This window comes from Salmo salar, chromosome ssa14 (genome assembly GCF_905237065.1).
Source record: "Salmo salar chromosome ssa14, Ssal_v3.1, whole genome shotgun sequence".
Lineage (NCBI taxonomy): Eukaryota > Metazoa > Chordata > Actinopteri > Salmoniformes > Salmonidae > Salmo > Salmo salar.
In genome coordinates this window covers 82,127,008-82,149,725 of record NC_059455.1, presented here as the reverse complement: position 1 = coordinate 82,149,725, position 22,718 = coordinate 82,127,008, and the positions used below count along the sequence as shown (strand labels likewise).

Here is a 22,718-nt window from a genome sequence, read left to right as displayed (position 1 = left end):
CCACTGCCAAGGTGCAGAAATAAATATCTCAAAATTCCAAGGGGACACATTGCAACAACGTGACATGGGTGCAGAGTGCACGGGCACTAGGGATGCATCTGCACATGAAACCCCCAATGTTGATCCAGGGTGGACTGTTGGGCCCGGTGGGGTTGGCGGTGGCATCTTGAGGATGGATAGCAAATGGGCTCTCATCCCAAACCTTGTTGGTCCTGAAAGGTGTGCAGTCGACCCTCCACTCCCTGGTTTCCGGTTTATTTTTAAGTGCCATCATACCCAGGACCCAGATGCCCACAGCTGCTCGAAAAATTGTCAGTGTAAAAAAGAGCTGGGTAATTGTTCTGAAGAGACAGCCACTCCATATTACAATGGCGTATAGCCATCCCACTGGGCACAGACGTCAATTCAACATCTATTCCACATTGGTTCAACGTCATTTCATTGAAATGACGTGGAAACAAAGTTGATTCAACCAGTGTGTGCTCAGTGGGATGGGAGCTCAATGGAGGGGGGGGCATTTCCATCAAAAAGGACCCATGAGCACCAACGTGAAGTTCATAAGAGCATTTCAAATTGGGTGTCAAATGAAAGGCTATTAAAAACAAAATGTTTTAAGTGAGAAGTAGGCATTGGTCTGAAGCTGAAAAAAAAGGAAATTCTTGAAGAATTAACAAGTAATGGTAGACCATACTGTTATGTTCAGCAACCTCTCTCTCTCTCTCGCAGTACATTGTAATGCACACTACTGCACTGTACTCTACACTACTGCACTGTACTCTACACTACTGCACTGTATGAAACTCTACCCTACTGTACTCTACACTACTGCACTGTATGAAACTCTACTGTACTCTACACTATTGCACTGTATGAAACTCTATCCTACTGTACCCTACTGTACTGTACTCCACCCTACTTTACTGTACTGAACTATACTGCACTGTACTGAACTCTACTGTACTGAACTCTACCCTACCCTACTGTGCTGAACTGTACCCTACTCAGCTGCACTGTACTGAACACTACCCTATTCTACTGCACTGTACTGAACTCTACTGCACTGTACTGAACTCTACTGTGCTGTACTGTACCCTACTCAGCTGCACTGTACTGAACTCTACCCTATTTTACTGTATTGAACTCTACTCTACTGCACTGTACTGAACTCTACTGCACTGTACTGAACTCTACTGCACTGTACTCTACCCTACTCAGTTGCACTGTACTGAACTCTACCCTACTCTACTGCACTGTACTGAACGCTACCCTACTTTACTGTACTGAACTATACTCTACTGCACCGTACTGAACTCTACTGTACTGAACTCTACCCTACCCTACTGCACTGAACTCTACTGTACTGAACTCTACCCTGCTATACTGTACTCTACCTTACTCTACTGCACTGTACTGAACTCTACCCTACTCAGCTGCACTATACTGAACTCTACCCTACTCTACTGTGCTGTACTGTACTGAACTCTACTCTACTGTACTGAACTCTACCCTACTCAGCTGCACTGTACTGAACTCTACTGCACTGTACTGAACTCTACCCTACTCTACTGTACTGAACTCTACCCTACTCTACTGTACTGAACTCTACCCTACTCTACTCTACTGTACTGAACTCTACCCTACTCTACTGCACTCTACTGAACTCTACCCTACTCTACTGAACTCTACCCTACTCAACTGCACTGTACTGAACTCTACCCTACTTTACTGTACTGAACTATACTCAACTGCACTGAACTCTACCCTACTCTACTGCACTGTACTGAACTCTACCCTACTCTACTGCACTGTACTGAACTCTACCCTACTCAGCTGCACTATACTGAACTCTACCCTACTGTGCTGTACTGTACTGAACTCTACTCTACTGCACTGTACTGAACTCTACCCTACTCAGCTGCACTGTACTGAACTCTACCCTACTCTAATGAACTCTACCCTACTCTACTGTACTGAACTCTACCCTACTCTACTGCACTCTACTGAACTCTACCCTACTCTACTGAACTCTACCCTACTCTACTCTACTGTACTGAACTCTACCCTACTCTACTGCACTCTACTGTACTCTACACTACTGCACTGTATGAAACTCTACCCTACTGTACCCTACTGTACTGTACTCTACCCTACTTTACTGTACTGAACTATACTCTACTGCACTGAACTCTACCCTACTCTACTGCACTGTACTGAACTCTACTCTACTGCACTGTACTGAACTCTACCCTACTCTACTGCACTGTACTGAACTCTACCCTACTCTACTGCACTGTACTGAACTCTACCCTACTCAACTGCACTGTACTGAACTCTACCCTACTTTACTGTACTGAACTATACTCTACTGCACTGAACTCTACCCTACTTTACTGTACTGAACTCTACCCTACTCTACTGCACTGTACTGAATTCTACCCTACTCAGTTGCACTATACTGAACTCTACCCTACTCAGCTGCACTATACTGAACTCTACCCTACTCTACTGCACTGTACTGAACTCTACCCTACTCTACTGTTCTGTGCTGTACTGTACTGCACTGTACTTTACTGTGTCTACTGTGCTGTGCTGTGATGTCCAAACTTGTGAAATATGGAATTGCCCTTCGTGTGTCAACCATAGTAATAGAATGAAAACAAAGTCATTCTAGTTTAGTGGTGTCAAAAGTCCTAGTTCCATTAGATCGGATGCTTACATTTTTCCAGTCAGTTCACGTGTTGTGTATGTGTGCATCCATCAACCTTGTACCTCCTAAGATTTACTGATCTCAACACCCCCGCCTCTCACTTTCTCTCCTGTTGATTGCATGTGACCCTTGAGTCTAACCGGCACAAACACACAGCACAGCACCACACAATTAAGCTCCACCATAGCTCCCACTTGTACTGACTTCTGGGAATTGGACCCTCCTCAGGGACCTCAGCCTGTAATTGTGTGTTTCTGTTTGTTTAACTGCTGAGTCAATGCCCTGTGCTGCTAACCCACCTAGAATCTGTTTGTCACTTCACTTTAAGATTATGGGGTAGGACTTTACTGTTTTCTCAAGCATGATTATCAGGGTGGTATAGAATAGGTTTGCAATTTACTTGCCATTTAGTTGCCTGGGCATGCAAGGCAGGTAGAGGCTAGACAAAAGAGCTGTATGGCTATTGTTTAGAAAGGGGAGCTCAGGGGAAAGGGAGACCTGCTGGACAGACAAGGCAATGAAAGCAAGATTGTGCCAAAAAGACATGGTCGCCCTGTTTCTAGCACCTAGCCAACTTGACAGTATTAAAATAAAATGTAAAAAATGTATTACATTATTAACTACAGCCGCAAATAACTTTTGGATATTAGATCGGCGGTCATTTAACAGCATTTCCACCAGAAATTCAACTTCCCTGAGTTGGATCCTTTGTTTGAACTCTAGACCCGCTACAATTTGCATACAGCCCCAACAGATCCACTGAGGACTCGATCGCTATCGCACTGCACACTGCCCTCTCCCATCTGGACAAGAGAAATACATACACTGCCCTCTCCCATCTGGACAAGAGAAATACATACACTGACCTCTCCCATCTGGACAAGAGAAATACATACACTGCCCTCTCCCATCTGGACAAGAGAAATACATACACTGCACACTGCCCTCTCCCATCTGGACAAGAGGAATACATACACTGCACACTGCCCTCTCCCATCTGGACAAGAGGAATACATACACTGCACACTGCCCTCTCCCATCTGGACAAGAGGAATACATACACTGCACACTGCCCTCTCCCATCTGGACAAGAGAAATACATACACTGCCCTCTCCCATCTGGACAAGAGGAATACATACACTGCACACTGCCCTCTCTCATCTGGACAAGAGAAATACATATACTGCACACTGCCCTCTCCCATCTGGACAAGATAAATACATACACTGCACACTGCCCTCTCCCATCTGGACAAGATAAATATATATACTGCACACTGTCCTCTCCCATCTGGACAAGAGAAATACATACACTGCACACTGCCCTCTCCCATCTGGACAAGAGAAATACATACACTGCCCTCTCCCATCTGGACAAGAGAAATACATACACTGACCTCTCCCATCTGGACAAGAGAAATACATACACTGCCCTCTCCCATCTGGACAAGAGAAATACATACACTGCACACTGCCCTCTCCCATCTGGACAAGAGGAATACATACACTGCACACTGCCCTCTCCCATCTGGACAAGAGGAATACATACACTGCACACTGCCCTCTCCCATCTGGACAAGAGGAATACATACACTGCACACTGCCCTCTCCCATCTGGACAAGAGGAATACATACACTGCACACTGCCCTCTCCCATCTGGACAAGAGAAATACATACACTGCACACTGCCCTCTCCCATCTGGACAAGAGGAATACATACACTGCCCTCTCCCATCTGGACAAGAGAAATACATACACTGCACACTGCCCTCTCCCATCTGGACAAGAGGAATACATACACTGCCCTCTCCCATCTGGACAAGATAAATATATATACTGCACACTGTCCTCTCCCATCTGGACAAGAGAAATACATACACTGCCCTCTCCCATCTGGACAAGAGAAATACATACACTGCCCTCTCCCATCTGGACAAGAGAAATACATACACTGCCCTCTCCCATCTGGACAAGAGAAATACATACACTGCACACTGCCCTCTCCCATCTGGACAAGAGGAATACATACACTGCACACTGCCCTCTCCCATCTGGACAAGAGGAATACATACACTGCACACTGCCCTCTCCCATCTGGACAGGAGAAATACATACACTGCCCTCTCCCATCTGGACAGGAGAAATACATACACTGCACACTGCCCTCTCCCATCTGGACAAGAGAAATACATACACTGCCCTCTCCCATCTGGACAAGAGAAATACATACACTGCCCTCTCCCATCTGGACAAGAGAAATACATACACTGCACACTGCCCTCTCCCATCTGGACAGGAGAAATACATACACTGCACACTGCCCTCTCCCATCTGGACAGGAGAAATACATACACTGCACACTGCCCTCTCCCATCTGGACAGGAGAAATACATACACTGCACACTGCCCTCTCCCATCTGGACAAGAGAAATACATACACTGCCCTCTCCCATCTGGACAAGAGAAATACATACACTGCCCTCTCCCATCTGGACAAGAGAAATACATACACTGCCCTCTCCCATCTGGACAAGAGAAATACATACACTGCACACTGCCCTCTCCCATCTGGACAAGATAAATATATATACTGCACACTGTCCTCTCCCATCTGGACAGGAGAAATACATACACTGCACACTGCCCTCTCCCATCTGGACAGGAGAAATACATACACTGCCCTCTCCCATCTGGACAGGAGAAATACATACACTGCACACTGCCCTCTCCCATCTGGACAAGAGAAATACATACACTGCCCTCTCCCATCTGGACAAGAGAAATACATACACTGCCCTCTCCCATCTGGACAAGAGAAATACATACACTGCCCTCTCCCATCTGGACAAGAGAAATACATACACTGCCCTCTCCCATCTGGACAAGAGGAATACATACACAGCACACTGCCCTCTCCCATCTGGACAAGAGAAATACATACACTGCACACTGTCTTCTCCCATCTGGACAAGAGAAATACATACACTGCACACTGCCCTCTCCCATCTGGACAGGAGAAATACATACACTGCACACTGCCCTCTCCCATCCCATCTGGACAAGAGAAATACATACACTGCTCTCTCCCATCTGGACAAGAGAAATACATACGCTGCCCTCTCCCATCTGGACAAGAGAAATATACTGCTCAAAAAAATAAAGGGAACACTTAAACAACACATCCTAGATCTGAATGAAATAAATAATCTTATTAAATACTTTTTTCTTTACATAGTTGAATGTGCTGACAACAAAATCACACTAAAATAATCAATGGAAATCCAATTTATCAACCCATGGAGGTCTGGATTTGGAGTCACACTCAAAATTTAAGTTGAAAACCACACTACAGGCTGATACAACTTTGATGTAATGTCCTTAAAACAAGTCAAAATGAGGCTCAGTAGTGTGTGTGGCCTCCACGTGCTTGTATGACCTCCCTACAATGCCTGGGCATGCTCCTGATGAGGTGGCGGATGGTCTCCTGAGGGATCTCCTTCCAGACCTGGACTAAAGCATCCGCCAACTCCTGGACAGTCTGTGGTGCAATGTGGCGTTGGTGGATGGAGCGAGACATGATGTCCCAGATGTGCTCAATTGGATTTAGGTCTGGGGAACGGGCGGGCCAGTCCATAGCATCAATGCCTTCCTCTTGCAGGAACTGCTGACACACTCCAGCCACATGAGGTCTAGCATTGTCTTGTATTAGGAGGAACCCAGGGCCAACCGCACCAGCATACGGTCTCACAAGGGGTCTGAGGATCTCATCTCGGTACCTAATGGCAGTCAGGCTACCTCTGGCGAGCACATGGAGGGCTGTGTGGCCCCCCAAAGAAATGCCACCCCACACCATGACTGACCCACCGCCAAACCGGTCATGCTGGAGGATGTTGCAGGCAGCAGAACGTTCTCCACGGCGTCTCCAGACTCTGTCACATCTGTCACATGTGCTCAGTGTGAACCTGCTTTCATCTGTGAAGAGCACAGGGCGCCAGTGGCGAATTTGCCAATCTTGGTGTTCTCTGGCAAATGCCAAACGTCCTGCACGGTGTTGGGCTGTAAGCACAACCCCCACCTGTGGACGTCGGGCCCTCATACCACCCTCATGGAGTCTGTTTCTGACCGTTTGAGCAGACACATGCACATTTGTGGCCTGCTGGAGGTCATTTTGCCGGGCTCTGGCAGTGCTTCTCCTGCTCCTCCTTGCACAAAGGCGGAGGTAGCGGTCCTGCTGCTGGGTTGTTGCCCTCCTACGGCCTCCTCCACGTCTCCTGATGTACTGGCCTGTCTCCTGGTAGCGCCTCCATGCTCTGGACACTACGCTGACAGACACAGCAAACCTTCTTGCCACAGCTCGCATTGATGTGCCATCCTGGATGAGCTGCACTACCTGAGCCACTTGTGTGGGTTGTAGACTCCGTCCCATGCTACCACTAGAGTGAAAGCACCGCCAGCATTCAAAAGTGACCAAAACATCAGCCAGGAAGCATAGGAACTGAGAAGTGGTCTGTGGTCCCCACCTGCAGAACCACTCCTTTATTGGGGGTGTCTTGCTAATTGCCTATAATTTACACCTGTTGTCTATTCCATTTGCACAACAGCATGTGAAATGTATTGTCAATCAGTGTTGCTTCCTAAGTGGACAGTTTGATTTCACAGAAGTGTGATTGACTTGGAGTTACATTGTGTTGTTTAAGTGTTCCCTTTATTTTTTTGAGCAGTGTACATACAGTGAGCTCCAATAGTATTGGGACAGTGAAATTTAGTTTGTCTCTTTACTCCAGCACTTTGGATTTGAAATTATACCATGACTATGAGGTTAAAATGCAGACTGTCAGTTTTAATTTGAAGGTATTATTTGAGGGTATTCGTCCATATTGGTTGAACCGTTTAGAAATCATATAACTTTTTGTACATAGTCTCCCCCCATTTTAGGGTACCAAAGGTATTGGGACAAATTAACTTATATGTGTATTAAAGTGGAACAGACAGTGTTTTAACTACTTTGCAAATGTGAAACAGACAATCATCTGTCAAAAATATCAAATTCCTAGTTTATGCTACAAAACCAACTTTATAAGAGATGTAAAAAATTGGTTCTATTTGACTCAACATTCCATGAGGTACACTAAGGCATGTTGGCAGAATAGATGGATGCAGTTCAATGCATGATTAATATAATTCACCAATACATTTCTTGGTAGTCCAAAACATATTGCTATCAGGTTGTAAATCACAGCTGGCGTGGTACATTGTTTGCTACCGCCATTCAGGATGCACTGTTTCAGTTTCAATGATTAAATAGCTTGGACAAAAACTGATGAATGTAACTAAGGCTGGGAATGTCAATACAATCAAACTAGTAAGGACAATGATCACAAGTCAGTCATAACGTGGTTAATATGCTAGCGTATCTATTTATGTAGCAAGCTAAAAACACAGAGCGTAACGTTAGCTAGCTAGCTAACTAGATTGCTGCTAGGAGGACGTTATGTCATTGTAGGAGTGGGTGAGTGACTGACTTTTTCCCCCGTATCGTTTTTTGGCGGCTACACAGCTAGAGATGCACGTGTCATTTGTTTAGCTAGCAATAAATGTGAATCGCTTTGTTAGCTAGCTAGCTAGGCAAAAAAAGTAATTGTTAGTCACGAACACTCTGTAAAACATGTAAACAGCCTGACCAGCTCTGCTAAGACGAGTAAAGTGGGCAGAATGAGGTGCTCTCTCATTTGTTTCTGGAATTAGCAAGCTAGCCAACTTTAGCCAGTTAGCTTGGGTGCTTGATTGGGACATCACAGGCTGCATTTATCAGCACATTTTTTTTTTTTTTGATCCAATTGGTAGTTAGTCTTGTCCCATCGCTGCAACTCCCATACGGACTCTGGAGAGGCAAAGGTCGAGAGCCATGAGTCCTCTGAAACACGACAATCTGCACTGCTTCTTGATACACTGCTTGCTTAACCCGGAAGCCAGCCGCACCAATGTGTCTGAGGAAACACTGTACAGCTGTCGACCGTACAGCTGGCGCCCAAGCGCCCGGCCGCCACAAGGAGTCACTAGAACGCGATGGGAAAAGGACATCCCAGCCGGCAAAACTCTCCCCTAACCCTGACGACGCTGGGCCAATTGTGCGCCGCCTCATGGGTCTCCTGGTCGCGGCCGGCTGCGACACAGCAGGGAACAAACCCAGATCTGTAGTGATGCCTCTAGCACTGCAATGCAGTGCCTTAGACCGCTGCACCACCCTATCAGTGAAATTTTGACGGCCAACTAGCTGAGAAAGTTTGAGAGGGTTTATCTAATGTTCCTTCATTAGATTTGAGCTCATCTTGCTCTGGCTGGCATTAGTTGTTGATCTTGTTGATGTGCATATAGGGAAAGAGAGCCTACCTTTTTCTGGTTGTTTGATCAATAGGACTGTAAAGTTCCCAAATGTAAGCGGACTCCCATGGTATTTAGCTACATATTTGCAGAAATCCATTCAAGTGTATTTTGTGGCTTTTGCTGAATGTGTTCTAATGATCTAAAGTCGTGCTGTTGCAACTGCCTGTAAACACAGTCCAGTTCAAAGTGAATGATGGCAGGCCCTTGTAGCAAATTGCATTGTTTGCATATAGTCATACTGTACCTCTGACTGGCTATGGTGTACTGGTCTGCGTAGACTCCAGTCCTGCACAAGACAGATGTTTTTATTAAGTTTTATTTACTGCAGTGTCTATTAATTGTCCAAATGCACGGCCGCTTTCCCATTCTGTATTTCTATAGAGGTTTTACAAATGCCTTAGTATACGTAATTCTCAAACATGCTAAGAATTTATGAAAACGTGAAAATAACCATATCTAAGTGCTCACTTGTCAGAAAAAGTAAAAAAAAATAAAGTGTCATTATTCCTGGGGGTGTATATGAACATATTTTAATAAGATTTAATATTGCTAAAATGCTGTCAGTTCCATTTTAAAGTAGTAAGTTAAGTAGCAAAAAGCAAATGCATCCAACAAATTTCTTGCCTTGCGTGCTATGAATATGGGACCGAAAATGTAACTTTTTACTACTTTAATACACATATAAGTGAATTGGTCCCAATACTTTTGGTCACCAAAAATGGGGCGACTATGCACTTTCTAAACAGTTCATTCGATATGGATAAAAAATGTCCCTCAAAACAAAGCTGACAGTCTCCACTTTCAACTCATTGTCATTGTATCATTTCAAACCCAAAGTGACAAAAAATGTGCCACTGTCCCAATACTTTTGGAGCTCACTGTATGTAAGAATGTTGTTCATCGACTACAGCTCAGCCTTCAACACCATAGTGCCCCCCAAGCTCATCACTAAGCTCTGGACCCTGGGTCTGAACCCCACCTTGTGCAACTGGGTCCTGGACTTCTTGATAGGTCGACCCTAAGGTGGTGAAGGTGGGCAGCAACACCTCCGCTACACTGATCCTCAACCTGGAGGCTTCACAGGGGTGTGTGCTCAGCCTCCTCCTGTACTCCCTGTTCACCCATACGTGGCCACACACGTCTCCAACTCAATCATCAAGTTTGCCAAGGACACAACAGTGGTAGGTCTGATTACCAACAACGACGAGACAGCCTACAGGAAAGGAGGTGAGGGCCCTGGCAGAGTCATGCCAGGAAAATAACTTCTCCGTCAATGTTAACAAAACAAAGGAGCTGATCATGGATTTCAGGAGACAGCAGAGTGAGCATGCCCCCATCCACATTGACAGGGCCGCAGTGGAGAGGGTGAAAAGCTTCAAGATCCTCGGCGTGCAAATCACTGACAACCTGAAATGGTCCATCCACACAGATGGTGTGGTGAAGATGGTGCAACAGTGCCTATTCAACCTCAGGAGGCTGAAGAAATTTGGCTTAGCCCCTAAGACCCTCACTAACTTCTACATATACACCATTGACAGCATCCTGTCAGACTGTATCACCGCCTGGTTCGCAGGGCTCTCCAGAGGGTGGTGCAGTCAGCCCAATGCATCACCAGGGGCACACTGCCTGCTCTCCAGGACATTTACAGCACCCGGTGTCACAGGAAGGCCAAGAAGATCATCAAGGACCTCAGCCACCCGAGCCAGGACCTGTTCACCCCACTACCAGCCAGAAGGCAGAGACTGTACAGGTGCATCAAAGCTGGGACTGCAAGACAGAAGCTGTTTCTCAATCTTCAGGCCTTCAGATAAATAGTCACCGCTAGGTGGCCTCCGCCCAGTACCATCTGTTGGTCACAGATACCTTAAATATAAAATGGGCCTCACAATAGGCCTCAGGATCTCATCACAGTATTTCTGTGTATTGAAATTGCCATCGATAAAATGCAATTGTGTTCATTGTCCATAGTTTATGCCTGCCCATACCATAACCCCACCGCCACCATGGGGCACTTTGTCCACAACGTTGACAACGGCAAACCGCTCGCCCACACGACACCATACACGTGGTCGCGGTTGTGAGGCCAGTTGGACGTACTTCCACATTCTCTAAAACAACATTGGAGGCGGCTTATGGTAGAGAAATTAACATCTATCTGGCAACAGCTCTGGTGGACATTCCTGCAGTCAGCATTCCAATTGCACGGCTCCCTCAACTAGAATAATCTGTGGCATTGTTGTGTGACAAAACTGCACATTTTAGAGTGGCCTTTTATTGTCCCCAGCCCAAGGTGCACCTGTGTAATGATCATGCTGTTTAATCAGCTTCTTGATATGCCACCCCTGTCAGGTCGATGGGTTATCTTGGCAAAGGAGAAATGCTCACTAACAGATGTAAACAAATTTGTGCACAACATTTGAGGTATATAAGCTTTTTTATTTCAACTCATGAAACATGGGATCAACACTTTACATGTTGCGTTTATATTTTTCTTCATTGTATATTTATATTCTAGACTGACGTTGCTCGTGCTGACATTTCTTGATTTATTAAAAAAAAAATTGGCATCTGTGTGTATTGTTTTGTGTTGTTCTGTATTACTGCACTGTTGGAGCCAGAAACATAAGCAGTAATTAAATAATCCTTTAGGAGTTCTTCAAATTGAAACTGTGGGGAACCCCTATAAATTCTTCGAAGAAGAACCCCTTTTAATGGATCCTCAAACCTTTTGAAGAACCTTTTGGGGTTAATTTTTGAACCCCCCCCCCCCCCTCCTATTAATAATAATACATATAACAATAACACAATATTTTAGTTGTTAGTGTTTATAATGATTTTAGTGGCAAAGCAGAATACAAAAATCGAAATAGGAGGTTAACTCCCAGCAGAGCCCCAAGTCCAATGGGTATATTCTCTGCCGTGTTGATGTTAATGTGTTGATGTTCTCTGTATCCATAGCCAGAATGATTTTGCAGTGCATGGTGATCAAACAGGTTTCCTGTTATATTCATCAGAGGTGTAGGAATGGTCTGTGAATCTAAAAAAAATATGTACAGATGATTAAGAAAACATGCACACGACAGTGTTTATACCTTGGTTTTTGTGGTAAATGTGAATGAAAAAAAACGGTTTTCATAATGGTTTTCATACACATGCCTTGTCCATAACGTAGAGGTCTATGGGATTTTCATTGAAGAGGTAAGGGGGGAGGGTAATACAAGTGGTCTGCATAACACACCAATACCAATTGACATACCTTTGTATGCCTCCTCGTCTGTATCTGCACCCAATACAGCTAGCCTTCGACATATTCTTATAGCATACATGTTCTTACCTCTTTGTTGCTTGATATCCAATGAATTGTTTACATTTCCTGTTTGAGAAAGATTTTCACAAATATTAAAAGATAGATGGTATCATCATAAAACAATATATATTTAGATCATACAAGGGACAAACCTTTCTTTAATTAAATTGAGGAGATCATAAACATTTTCAGTTAAGTGCCTGCACCTGCTGTCCTAACTGTCCAAATGTTTCTGTTGGGCAGTTAGGTTCCTGCAAGAACCCCCACCAACTAAGGAGGTTCCTCGATGAACCCGACCTCCTATGGGGTTCTTGGAAGAACCTTTTGGGGGCAATTTTCAGTACCAAGAACCATAAGGTTCTTCAAAGAACTTTGAGGATCTTAGAAGAACCCTTGTTGAACAGCACCAGCTGTTCTGGATGACTGTGTGATAACGCTCTCGGTAGCCGATGTGAGCAAGACCTTTAAACAGGTGAACTTTCACAAAGCTACGGGGCCAGACTGATTACCAGGACATATACTCAAAGCATGCGCGGACCAACTGGCAAGTGTCTTCACTGACATTTTCAACCTCTCCCTGACCGAGTCTGTAATATCTACATGTTTCAAGCAGACCACCATAGTCCCTGTGCCCAAGGAAGCAAAGGTAACCTGCCTAAATGATTACCGCCCCATAGCACTCACGTCGGTAGCAATGAAGTTCTTTGAAAAGCTGGTCATGGCTCACATCAATAGCATCTTCCCGGATACCCTAGACCCACTCCAATTCGCATACCACCCCAACAGATCCACAGATGACACAATCTCAATCGCACGCCACACTGCCCTTTCCCACCTGGACAAAAGGAACACCTACGTGAGAATGCTATTCATTGACTACAGCTCAGCGTTCAACAACCTAGTGCCCACAAAGCTCATCACTAAGCTAAGGACCCTAGGACTAAACACCTACCTCTGCAACTGGATCCTGGACCTCCTGATGGGCCGCCCCCAGGTGGTAAGGGTAGGCAACAACACATCTGCCACGCTGATCATCAACACTGGGGCCCCTCACGAGTGTGTACTTAGTCCCCTCCTGTAATCCCTGTTCACCCACGACTGCGTGGCCAAACACGACTCCAACACCATCATTAAGTTTGCTGACGACACAACAGTGGTAGGCCTGATCACCGACAACGAGGAGACAGCCTATAGGGAGGAGGTCAGAGAACTGGCAGTGTGGTGCTAGGACAACAACCTCTGCCTCAATGTGAGCAAGACAAAGGAGATGATCATGGACTACAGGATAAGGCGGGCTGAACAGGCCCCCATTAACATCGACGGGGCTGTAGTGGAGCGGGTCGAGAGTTTTCAAGTTCCTTGGTGTCCACATCACCAAGACAGTCACAAAAGGGCACGACAAAACCTTTTCCCCCTCAGGAGACTGAAAAGATTTGGCATGGGTCACTAGATCCTCAAAATGTTCTACAGCTGCACCATCGAGAGCATCCTGACCGGTTGAATCACTGCCTGGTATGGCAACTGCTCGACATCTGACCGTAAGGCGCTACAGTTGGTAGTGTGTATGGCCCAGTACATCACTGAGGCCAAGCTTCCTGCCATCCAGGACCTATATAATAGGCGGTGTCAGAGGAAAGCCCATAAAATTGTCAGAGACTCCAGTCAACCAAGTCATAGACTGTACCCTCTGCTACCACATGGCAAGCGGTACCGGAGCGCCAAGTCTAGGACCAAAAGGCTCCTTAATCGCTTCTACCCCCAAGCCATAAGACTGCCGGACTATTTACATTGACCCCCCCACAATGCATAGTCGCTGCTACAATGCATAGTCACTTCATCCCATACCTATCCTTACCTATGTACAAATGACCTCAACTACCCTGTACCACGCACACTGACTAGCCTTGTTTATTGTGTTACTTTTTATGATTTTTTACTTTAGTTTATTTGGCTAATATTCTCTTAACTCTTTAACTGCATTGTTGGTTAAGGGCTTGTAAGTAAGCATTTCACGGTACTTATTGTATTCAGCGCATGTGACAAATACAATTTGATTTGAACCCCTAATTTTTAGTGTGTGGGGACCTGAGCCTTTATTCATTTTAATAAATTAATAAAGTTTCAAGAATATCTTTACACAAAATATGATAAATGTATGGAACATTGGCACAAATATTTCCATTGCTGTGGAGTAAGGGGAGCAATTCTCCTCAATTTCACTCTCCTAATCTCAATTTAAAGAACCCGGGCGATTTGAATGGGTAAACTACATTGTAGGATAAATATTGGGGATAAATGAAAGATTTAGTGGAAGACGGTTGTACACTTCCCTGACAATGTTTATTTATTCCTGCAAGTGAGAGAAACTTTTGGCGGGTTCAGCAGCATTTACTGAGATGAGAACTGAAGAATGAATATGGGTGGGATGGACCGTTGTGGGCGGCTCTCTCTCCACTCGTAAGAGCAGAGGCTCTGTCTGCTTTGCTGTGATATGAGCGGCAGACCCGACCGAGTGTAGCCGAGTAGGCTACGTGCCATAAATAAATCAAGTCTTAACTGTCTCAACCGAGTCAGAGAAAAGGGTATTTGGTGTCGGCTGTTTACCTCCTGTTATTCTCTTTGGAACAACGGAACAGGCTGAATTATTCCGCGCAGGGTGCTAGCTGCGTAAGGTAGGCTAAAGCAGTACAGGGAGGGGCGAGAGAGCGGTAGAGACGGGCGCATAAACTCATTTGGCCACGTCTGTTCTCTCATAACCAGCGTGCGCCTATTCCTCAAACGTTGTGTCGGGTTTATTACCCACCCTACAAGCTGAAAGCCGTTCTGCAAGAGATGTTTGGTCTGTCTTTGTCGTAGTGTTTACTCATAATTAAAGGAGCGGTCAGAGGATTCGATGTACGTGGACCAGTGCCATATGTTTAGATAAATATATGGATCTGATGTGGATAGAATGTTTTCTTCACACCGGCAGTTTTAAATCGTCGGATTGAACCGAGGTGCGTCTGCGCGGCTGGGGGTTTACCGTCGGTCAGTGTCTGTCAAACAGCGGCTCACTGGAGGGCAGTCTTATTGGCTTATTATGGCACTGATTGATTTTGAGGTTATAACGTTTATCTGTATTAGTGTGTGTCAGTGTAATGTTCCACAATTCTTCAATATTGTAGACTAGTCTAATAATGATATTATTGAATCTGGAGCAGGACTAATGTGGGCAATTGTAAACAATTCATGAAATCGTATTTTTATTGAACACGTATTGTATGTAGGTAGTAAAGCAGATAAACTCAGTACTCTGTGAAAATGTTCTCATAATTGGTATGTTTTTATTGTTATTTTGACCCTTAGAGAATCATTTCCAGCGTATCTAATGTAGCAAATTGGTTGGGGAAATGAAAACAGTGATGGAAGGTGAATTGAATGCCTTTTTGTTGCTCATTTAATAAACAAACCATTATTTTATGTTGCACACCATCTTGAATCATAATTTACATACAGGGCTGGCCCTAGCCTTTTGGGGGCCCTAAGCTAGATTTGGTTGCAGCCCCCCCACTTCACAGGCAAAAAAATGTGTGGCCCCCCTCTTGATGATGGAGAGAAAAATGTCAGTTTTAAAGTTAATTTCCTTTTCACACATTTTGCCTTGGGGAGTAGAGAAAATGTTGTAGATTTAAAGCAAGCAGGCGAAGAGAAGTTTAGCAATTTTATAACACATGCAATACAAGTCTACTCATTTTGCCATTGGATGGAGAGACATTTTTGCAGTTTTTAAAACAAATTTCCTGCAATTCCACACATTTTGTCAAGACTTATGCCATCCCACTGGGCAAAAACTGGTTGAATCAACGTTGTTTCCACGTCATTTCAGCAACAAAATAGTCAATATGATGAATTTGAATCAACACGAAAAACTGATTGGATTTGCAAAAAGTCATCAATGTAAAAGAAGTTAGTCTTTTTTTCACCCAACTTTCAACCTAAATCCAATGACTTGATTTTTGTTGTTGAATTCACATTAGTTGACAACTCAACCAAATGTAAATAGATGTTGAACTGACGTCTGTGCCCAGTGGGATGTTAATGATATCTGAGTGAGAGTGACAAACAAAATAAATTGGTGCCCCTGGGGACATATCCTGCCTGCCCGGTCGGTATTCGGCCATGATTACTACAAGTTTAGATAGCTGGCTAGACTAATTTACCAATCTAAGAATTGTTAGCTGACATGGTTAATTGAGTGACTTTCAGTAGCTATGAAATATGCGCATTTTCCCACCAGTGGTGTGTTTCCACCAAACTGACTTGTTGCGGAACTCTACAGATAGTTGGTAACAAAAAACTGTTGCGTTAAATAGCATATGTGGTCTTGGCACGTGTGCTCTAGCCAACAGCTCACAGATACAGTGCGGCTAGGCTAGTCTACATGATGACATTATTATGGATAAGGACAATCATATATTTTTGTTGTCAAACGGCAGTCAAGCATTGATCATCATGTCACCAGAATAAGATCACTCTACATTTATTGGACAGGAGCGTCAAGCTCAACCCTGTGCACTTTCAGCACCCTGGGAAGTTCATCACAATTGATTTAATCTGTAGCTCAACAAACTTCATGGTTTCCCGTGTCTTTGTCGGAGGACCACACACCATATCATCGCGTGAGTCCAAGTTTACTTCGATGTGATGGTTATTATATCACGATTTGCGCATAAAGGAATTTACACCTCCGTTTCTCGCATAATACATTTTACAGACACAAAAAGATCCCACCATGTCAAATGAACAAATGATCTGTTGGCATTTATAAAATTATGGCGAAACTTCCTGTTTCCCTCACAGCTGTCGTGATAATTTTTGACCCCTTGACTTTTTCCACATTTTGTTAGGTTACAGCCTTATTCTAAAATGTATTAAAAGTATTTTTTTATGCGTCAATCTACACACAATACCCCATAATGACAAAGCAATGTATTCAGACCCTTTACTCAGTACTTTGTTGAAGCACCTTACAGCAATTACAGCCTTGAGTCTTCTTGGGTATGACACTACAAGTTTGGCACACCTGTATTTGGGGACTATCTCCCATTCTTCTCTGCAGATCCTCAAGCTCTGTCAGGTTGGATGGGGAGCGTTGCTGCACAACTATTTTCAGATCTCTCCAGAAATGTTCGATCGGGTGCAAGTCCAGGCTCTGGCTGGGCCACTCAAGGACATTCAGAGACTTGTCCTGAAGCCACTCCTGTGTTGTCTTGGCTGTGTGCTTTGGGTTGTTGTCCTTGTTGGAAGGGGAACCTTCACCCCAGTCTGATGTCCTGAGCGCTCTGGAGCAGGTTTTCATAAAGGATCTCTCTGTACTATGGTGCCAGGTTTCCTCCAGACGTGACGCTTGGCATTTAGGCCAAAGAGTTCAGTCTTGGTTTCATCAGACCAGGGAATCAATCGGGGGAGAAGGGCCTTGGTCAGGGAGGTGACCAAGAACCCGATGGTCACTCTGACAGAGCTCCAGAGTGTCCCATCTCCACAGAGGAAATCTTCCAGAAGGACAACCATCTCCGTAGCACTCTACCAATCAGGCCTTTATGGAAGAGTGGCCAGACAGAAGCCACTCTTCAGTAAAAGGCACATGACAGCCTGCTTGGAGTTTGCCAAAAGGGATCTAAAGACTCTCAGACCATGAGAAACAAGATTCTCTGGTCTGATGAAACCAATGCCAAGCGTCACTTCTGGAGGAAACCTGGCACCATCCCTACGGTGAAGCATGGTCGTGGCAGCATCATGCTGTGGGGATGTTCTTTAGCGGCAGGGACTGGGAGACTAGTCAGGATTGAGAGAAGATGAACGGCGCAAAGTACAGAGAGATACTTGATGAAAACCTACTCCAGACCTCTCAGGACCTCAGACTGGGGCGAAGGTTCTCCTTCCAACAGGACAACGACCCTAAGCGCACAGCCAAGACAACGCGGGAATGCCTAAGGGACAAGTCTCTGAATGTCCTTGAGTAGCCCAGCCAGAGCCCGGATTTGAACCCGATCAAACATCTCTGAAGAGACCTGAAAATAGCTGTGCAGTGATGCTCCCCATCAACTTGACAGAGCTTGAGAGGATCTGCAGAGGAGAATGGAAGGAACTCTCTAAATACAGGTGTGCCAAGCTTCTAGCGTCATACCCAAGAAGACTGAAGGCTGTAATCGCTGCCAAAGGTGCTTCAACAAAGTACTAAGTAAGGGGTCTGAATACTTACATAAATGTGATATTTCCGTTTTTGTAAAAAAAAAAAAAAAGAAGGCCTGATTCACGCAGTCTCCTCTGAAAAGTTGATGTTGAGATGTGTCTGTTAAGTTAGCATTTATTTGGGCAGTAATTTCTGAGGCAGGTAACTCGAATGAACTTTCCTGTGGTGGTCCTCATGAGAGACAGCTTCGTCATAGCACCTGAGTAAAGTGTCGGATATTTACGTAAATGTGATATTTCATTAAAAATATATATTTTTTATAAATTTAACCAAAATTCCAAAAACCTGTTTTTGCTTTGTCATTATAGGGTGTGTAAATTGATGAGGGTAATAAAAAATAAAAAAAATACATTTTCGAATAAGGATGTAGCGTAACAAAATGTGGAAAAAGTCAAGGGGTCTGAATAATTACCGTGTGTGTGTGTGTGTGTGTGTGTGTGTGTGTGTGTGTGTGTGTACAAAAAATGTTATTTCAGCTCATGAAACATGGGACCAACACTTTACATGTTGCGTTTATATTTTTGTGTGTGTGTGTGTGTGTGTGTGTGTGTGTGTGTGTGTGTGTGTGTGTGTACTGTATATATACCAGTCAAAAGTTGACACACCTACTCATTCCATGGTTTTTCTATATTTTTACTATTTTATACATTATAGAATAATAGTAAAGAACTTCAAGAACTTTGAAAGTTTCTTCAAGTGCAGTCGCAAAAACCTTCAAGCACTATGATGAAACTGGCTCTCATGAGGACCGCAATAGGAAAGGAAGACCCAGAGTTTTACCTTTGCTGCAGAGGATAAGTTCATTAGAGTTACCAGCCTCAGAAATTGCAGCACAAATAAATGCTTCACAGAGTTCAAGTAACAGACATATCACAACATCAACTGTTCAGAGGAGACTGCGTGAGTCAGGCCTTCATGGTCAAATTGCTGCAAAGAAACCACTGCTAAAGACATCAATAATAAGAAGAGACTTGTTTGGGCCAAGAAACACAAGTAATGGACGTTAGACCAGTGGAAATCTATCCTTTGGTATGATGAGTCCAAATTTTAGATTTTTAGTTCTAACCGCCGTGGCTTTGTGAGAAGCAGAGTAGGTGAACGGATGATCTCCACACGTGTGGTTCCCACCATGAAGCATGGAGGAGGTGTGATGGTGCTGTGCTGGTGACACTGTGTGTGATTTATTTTGAATTCAAGGCACACTTAACCAGCATGGCTACCACAGCATTCTGCAGTGATACGCCATCCTATCTGGTTTGCGCTTAGTGGGACTATCATTTGTTTTTCAACAGGACAATGACCCAACACACCTCCAGGCTGTATATATCCAGCTATCCATCTATCTCTATCGCTCTCTCCTATCTATCTATTTATTAATGAATTAATTATTATTATTAAAATATATTTTATCTCCATTATTTTTGGGTTCAGGGGCCCCCGGCCTAATCAACCGCTGATGTTGCTTATGCTTGGAGCCGACCCTGTTTACATAGTGCCAGTCATGTGGGAGGGGAGAGACGAGAGGGGGAGAGACGAGAGGGAGAAAGAGAGGGAAATATCCTTGTGTAGTCTGTTCTCAAGTCAGCCCTTCCCGAGGATGCAGCCAGTGTTTTGTGTTTGTTTTTCAGATTTATCTTGCTTGCGGTTAACTCTCTCTTCTGTCTTTCTTTGCCTCCCCCCCTTTCCTCCCCTTTGGCTCCACACAGTTTTACACCCTTGGTCGCTGTGCTTTTGATGGCGTTCTTGCAGAGGACTGGAGACTACTGCCACGCTCAACATCCCAGAGCATAGGCTGATCCAGGGGAGGATGCCCACTGCTCTGCCTTCTCTGCCTAATAACCTGCACTGATCCCTGGGTACCAACGCATCGAGGGCTCCCTGCCTCCCAGGACTCTCCACACCCTAGGTCTGTCGCTCTAAGACCCTCTCTCAGGAACCCTAATGGGGTGATTGGACTAACTATTCCACTACTCTTCAGTGAAAGCCCCAAGACCTCATCTAAACCAACCACAGTGAGCCTGCCAAGGATCGACCAACCTGAGGACAGACTTGCATTTTTGAATCTTCTTAAAGGAGGGACAGGACTGAGAACGTCTGCAGGGTTAAAGGCGACAGGAGTTTAGCCCACCAGCGACCGTGGCCACCGTGGACGACCAGTTTGTGGTCCCCTTGCATCCCTGTCCGTGTTGCGTTCACCCCCCCAGCTGGGTAAGGGTTGTCAACATGGCCCGTATGAACCGTCCGGCGCCGGCCGAGGTGTGCTACAAGAACATGCGGCTGCTCATCACGCACAACCCCACCAACTCCACCCTCAGCAGCTTCATCGAGGTGAGGACCACTCTATCCCCGCTCGTTTAGTCCTGCTAATATTTATTTCCTCATGATTCTCTCTCCATACATCCCACTCTTTCTCTCTAGTTCTTTTCTCCCATTTCTCTTTCCCTCTCATACTCCCTATTTTTTCCCTCTCTCCATGTCATTATTCTCTCTCCTTGGCTTTGTTTCCACTAACACATCTTCTTGACACAGGGCCTTGGAGAAATCTTAAGAAAGGTGTTTCTATGACACTGAGAAAAAAGCACAGACTATAGAGAGGGTCTGATGATGATAAACGGTGCACTTCAACAATGCCTCAGTTTCCATGGCGATGTGTTCTGCTGCCACGTCAGTCGCGTGGCACGGGCAGTGCCGCGCGGTTAGACAATAGCAGAGCTAAGGCTGCCCTTCTCAGGGCAAGTGGCCCACATGTGGTTCTATCTTAAAGAGTGCCACAATGCCACGGACAGGCAGTCAAACGGGCAGACAGTCAAACGGGCAGACAGTCAAACGGGCAGACAGTCAAACGGGCAGGCAGGCAGACGGACCGTCGCAGGCAGGCAGGCGGACGGACCGTCGCAGGCAGGCAGGCGGACGGACCGTCGCAGGCAGGCAGGCGGACGGACCGTCGCAGGCAGACAGAACCCTTAACGTAACTAAATCAGCCTGTTGTACTACTATGAGCATGGGTCCATGCACGTGTATAGGCTATATATTTGTGCACACATGTCCCCGCCCCCCAAAACACACACACACATACACACACATACCACACACACACACACACACACACACACACACACACACACACACACACACACACACACACAGTGTTATTTTTCAATGGAACTCCTTCCCTCCTTCCTCCCCGTAGGACCTTAAGAAGTACGGAGCCACAACGGTAGTGAGAGTGTGTGAGGTCACCTATGATAAGGCTCCATTGGAGAAGGATGGCATCACCGTGGTGGTGAGTACAGACTAGTGTCACGTCCCTCACACTTCATTGTGACGTGGACACACACACACACACACACACACACACACACACTGTGAAGAGAAGAGCAGGGTAGAGCGGAGTGTTTCGGTCATGGACAGGACTTCCAGTACTGATTCCAGGGGTTTCAGTTGGGTATGGTAGGGTATTGTCATTGGTTGCACTGATTGCGCGATTTGTCTACATAACCTGGTTCAAGCATTCATGACATTACCCTGAAGAAGACACAGTGAGGTGTTTTACCCAATAAATGACTGGGAGTTTACACATATGGAGTGTGTGACTCTCTTTGCTTTTATGGTAGGGTATGGTAGTTGCCATACCCTAGCTCAAAACCCCACATTTTAAGTAGGCACATTTTTGAGGGGGACTGAATTATTTCCAATCCCGATTTTAAAATTAAACCGCTCTTTATAATATTAAATGGCTGGCTTTAAGACCATGTCAGCCTGCGCACCTTTTCTGTCACTTTTAGAAGGCAGGGAGCAGAGACGGGGCCATTTTCTTTGCTGGTCAGCTGTTTAGCTAGACCGCTGTGCCACTCGGGCTCCTGAGTGGCACAGCGGTCTAAGGCACTGCATCTCAGTGCAAGAGTTGTCACTGCAGTCCCTGGTTCGAATCCAGGCTGCATCACATCCGGACGTGATTGGGAGTCCCATAGGGTGGCGCACAATTGGCCCAGCGTTGTCCGGGTCTGGCCGTCGTTGTAAATAATCTGTTCTTAACTGACTTGCCTAGTTAAATAAAGGCTACATTATGCAGTGCGCCGATTGCTTT

At 45.2% G+C, this 22,718-nt stretch overlaps 1 protein-coding gene across 3 annotated transcripts in view; it reads left to right on the top strand.

Moving 5' to 3' along the window:
* The window catches only part of LOC106570418 (protein tyrosine phosphatase type IVA 3), an 81,827-nt gene that overhangs the window by 33,357 nt on the left and 25,752 nt on the right, over nt 1–22,718 (top strand). For 2 of the 3 annotated variants that reach the window (XM_014142720.2, XM_014142722.2), the window contains 2 exons: nt 20,338–20,959; nt 21,822–21,914. In XM_014142720.2, the coding sequence (XP_013998195.1) occupies nt 20,855–20,959; nt 21,822–21,914 (198 nt within the window). In that variant the 5' untranslated portion in view covers nt 20,338–20,854. Of the gene's footprint in view, nt 1–14,877; nt 15,072–20,337; nt 20,960–21,821; nt 21,915–22,718 lie in introns of those variants that run through there. The other variant, XM_014142721.2, reaches the window with a different exon arrangement.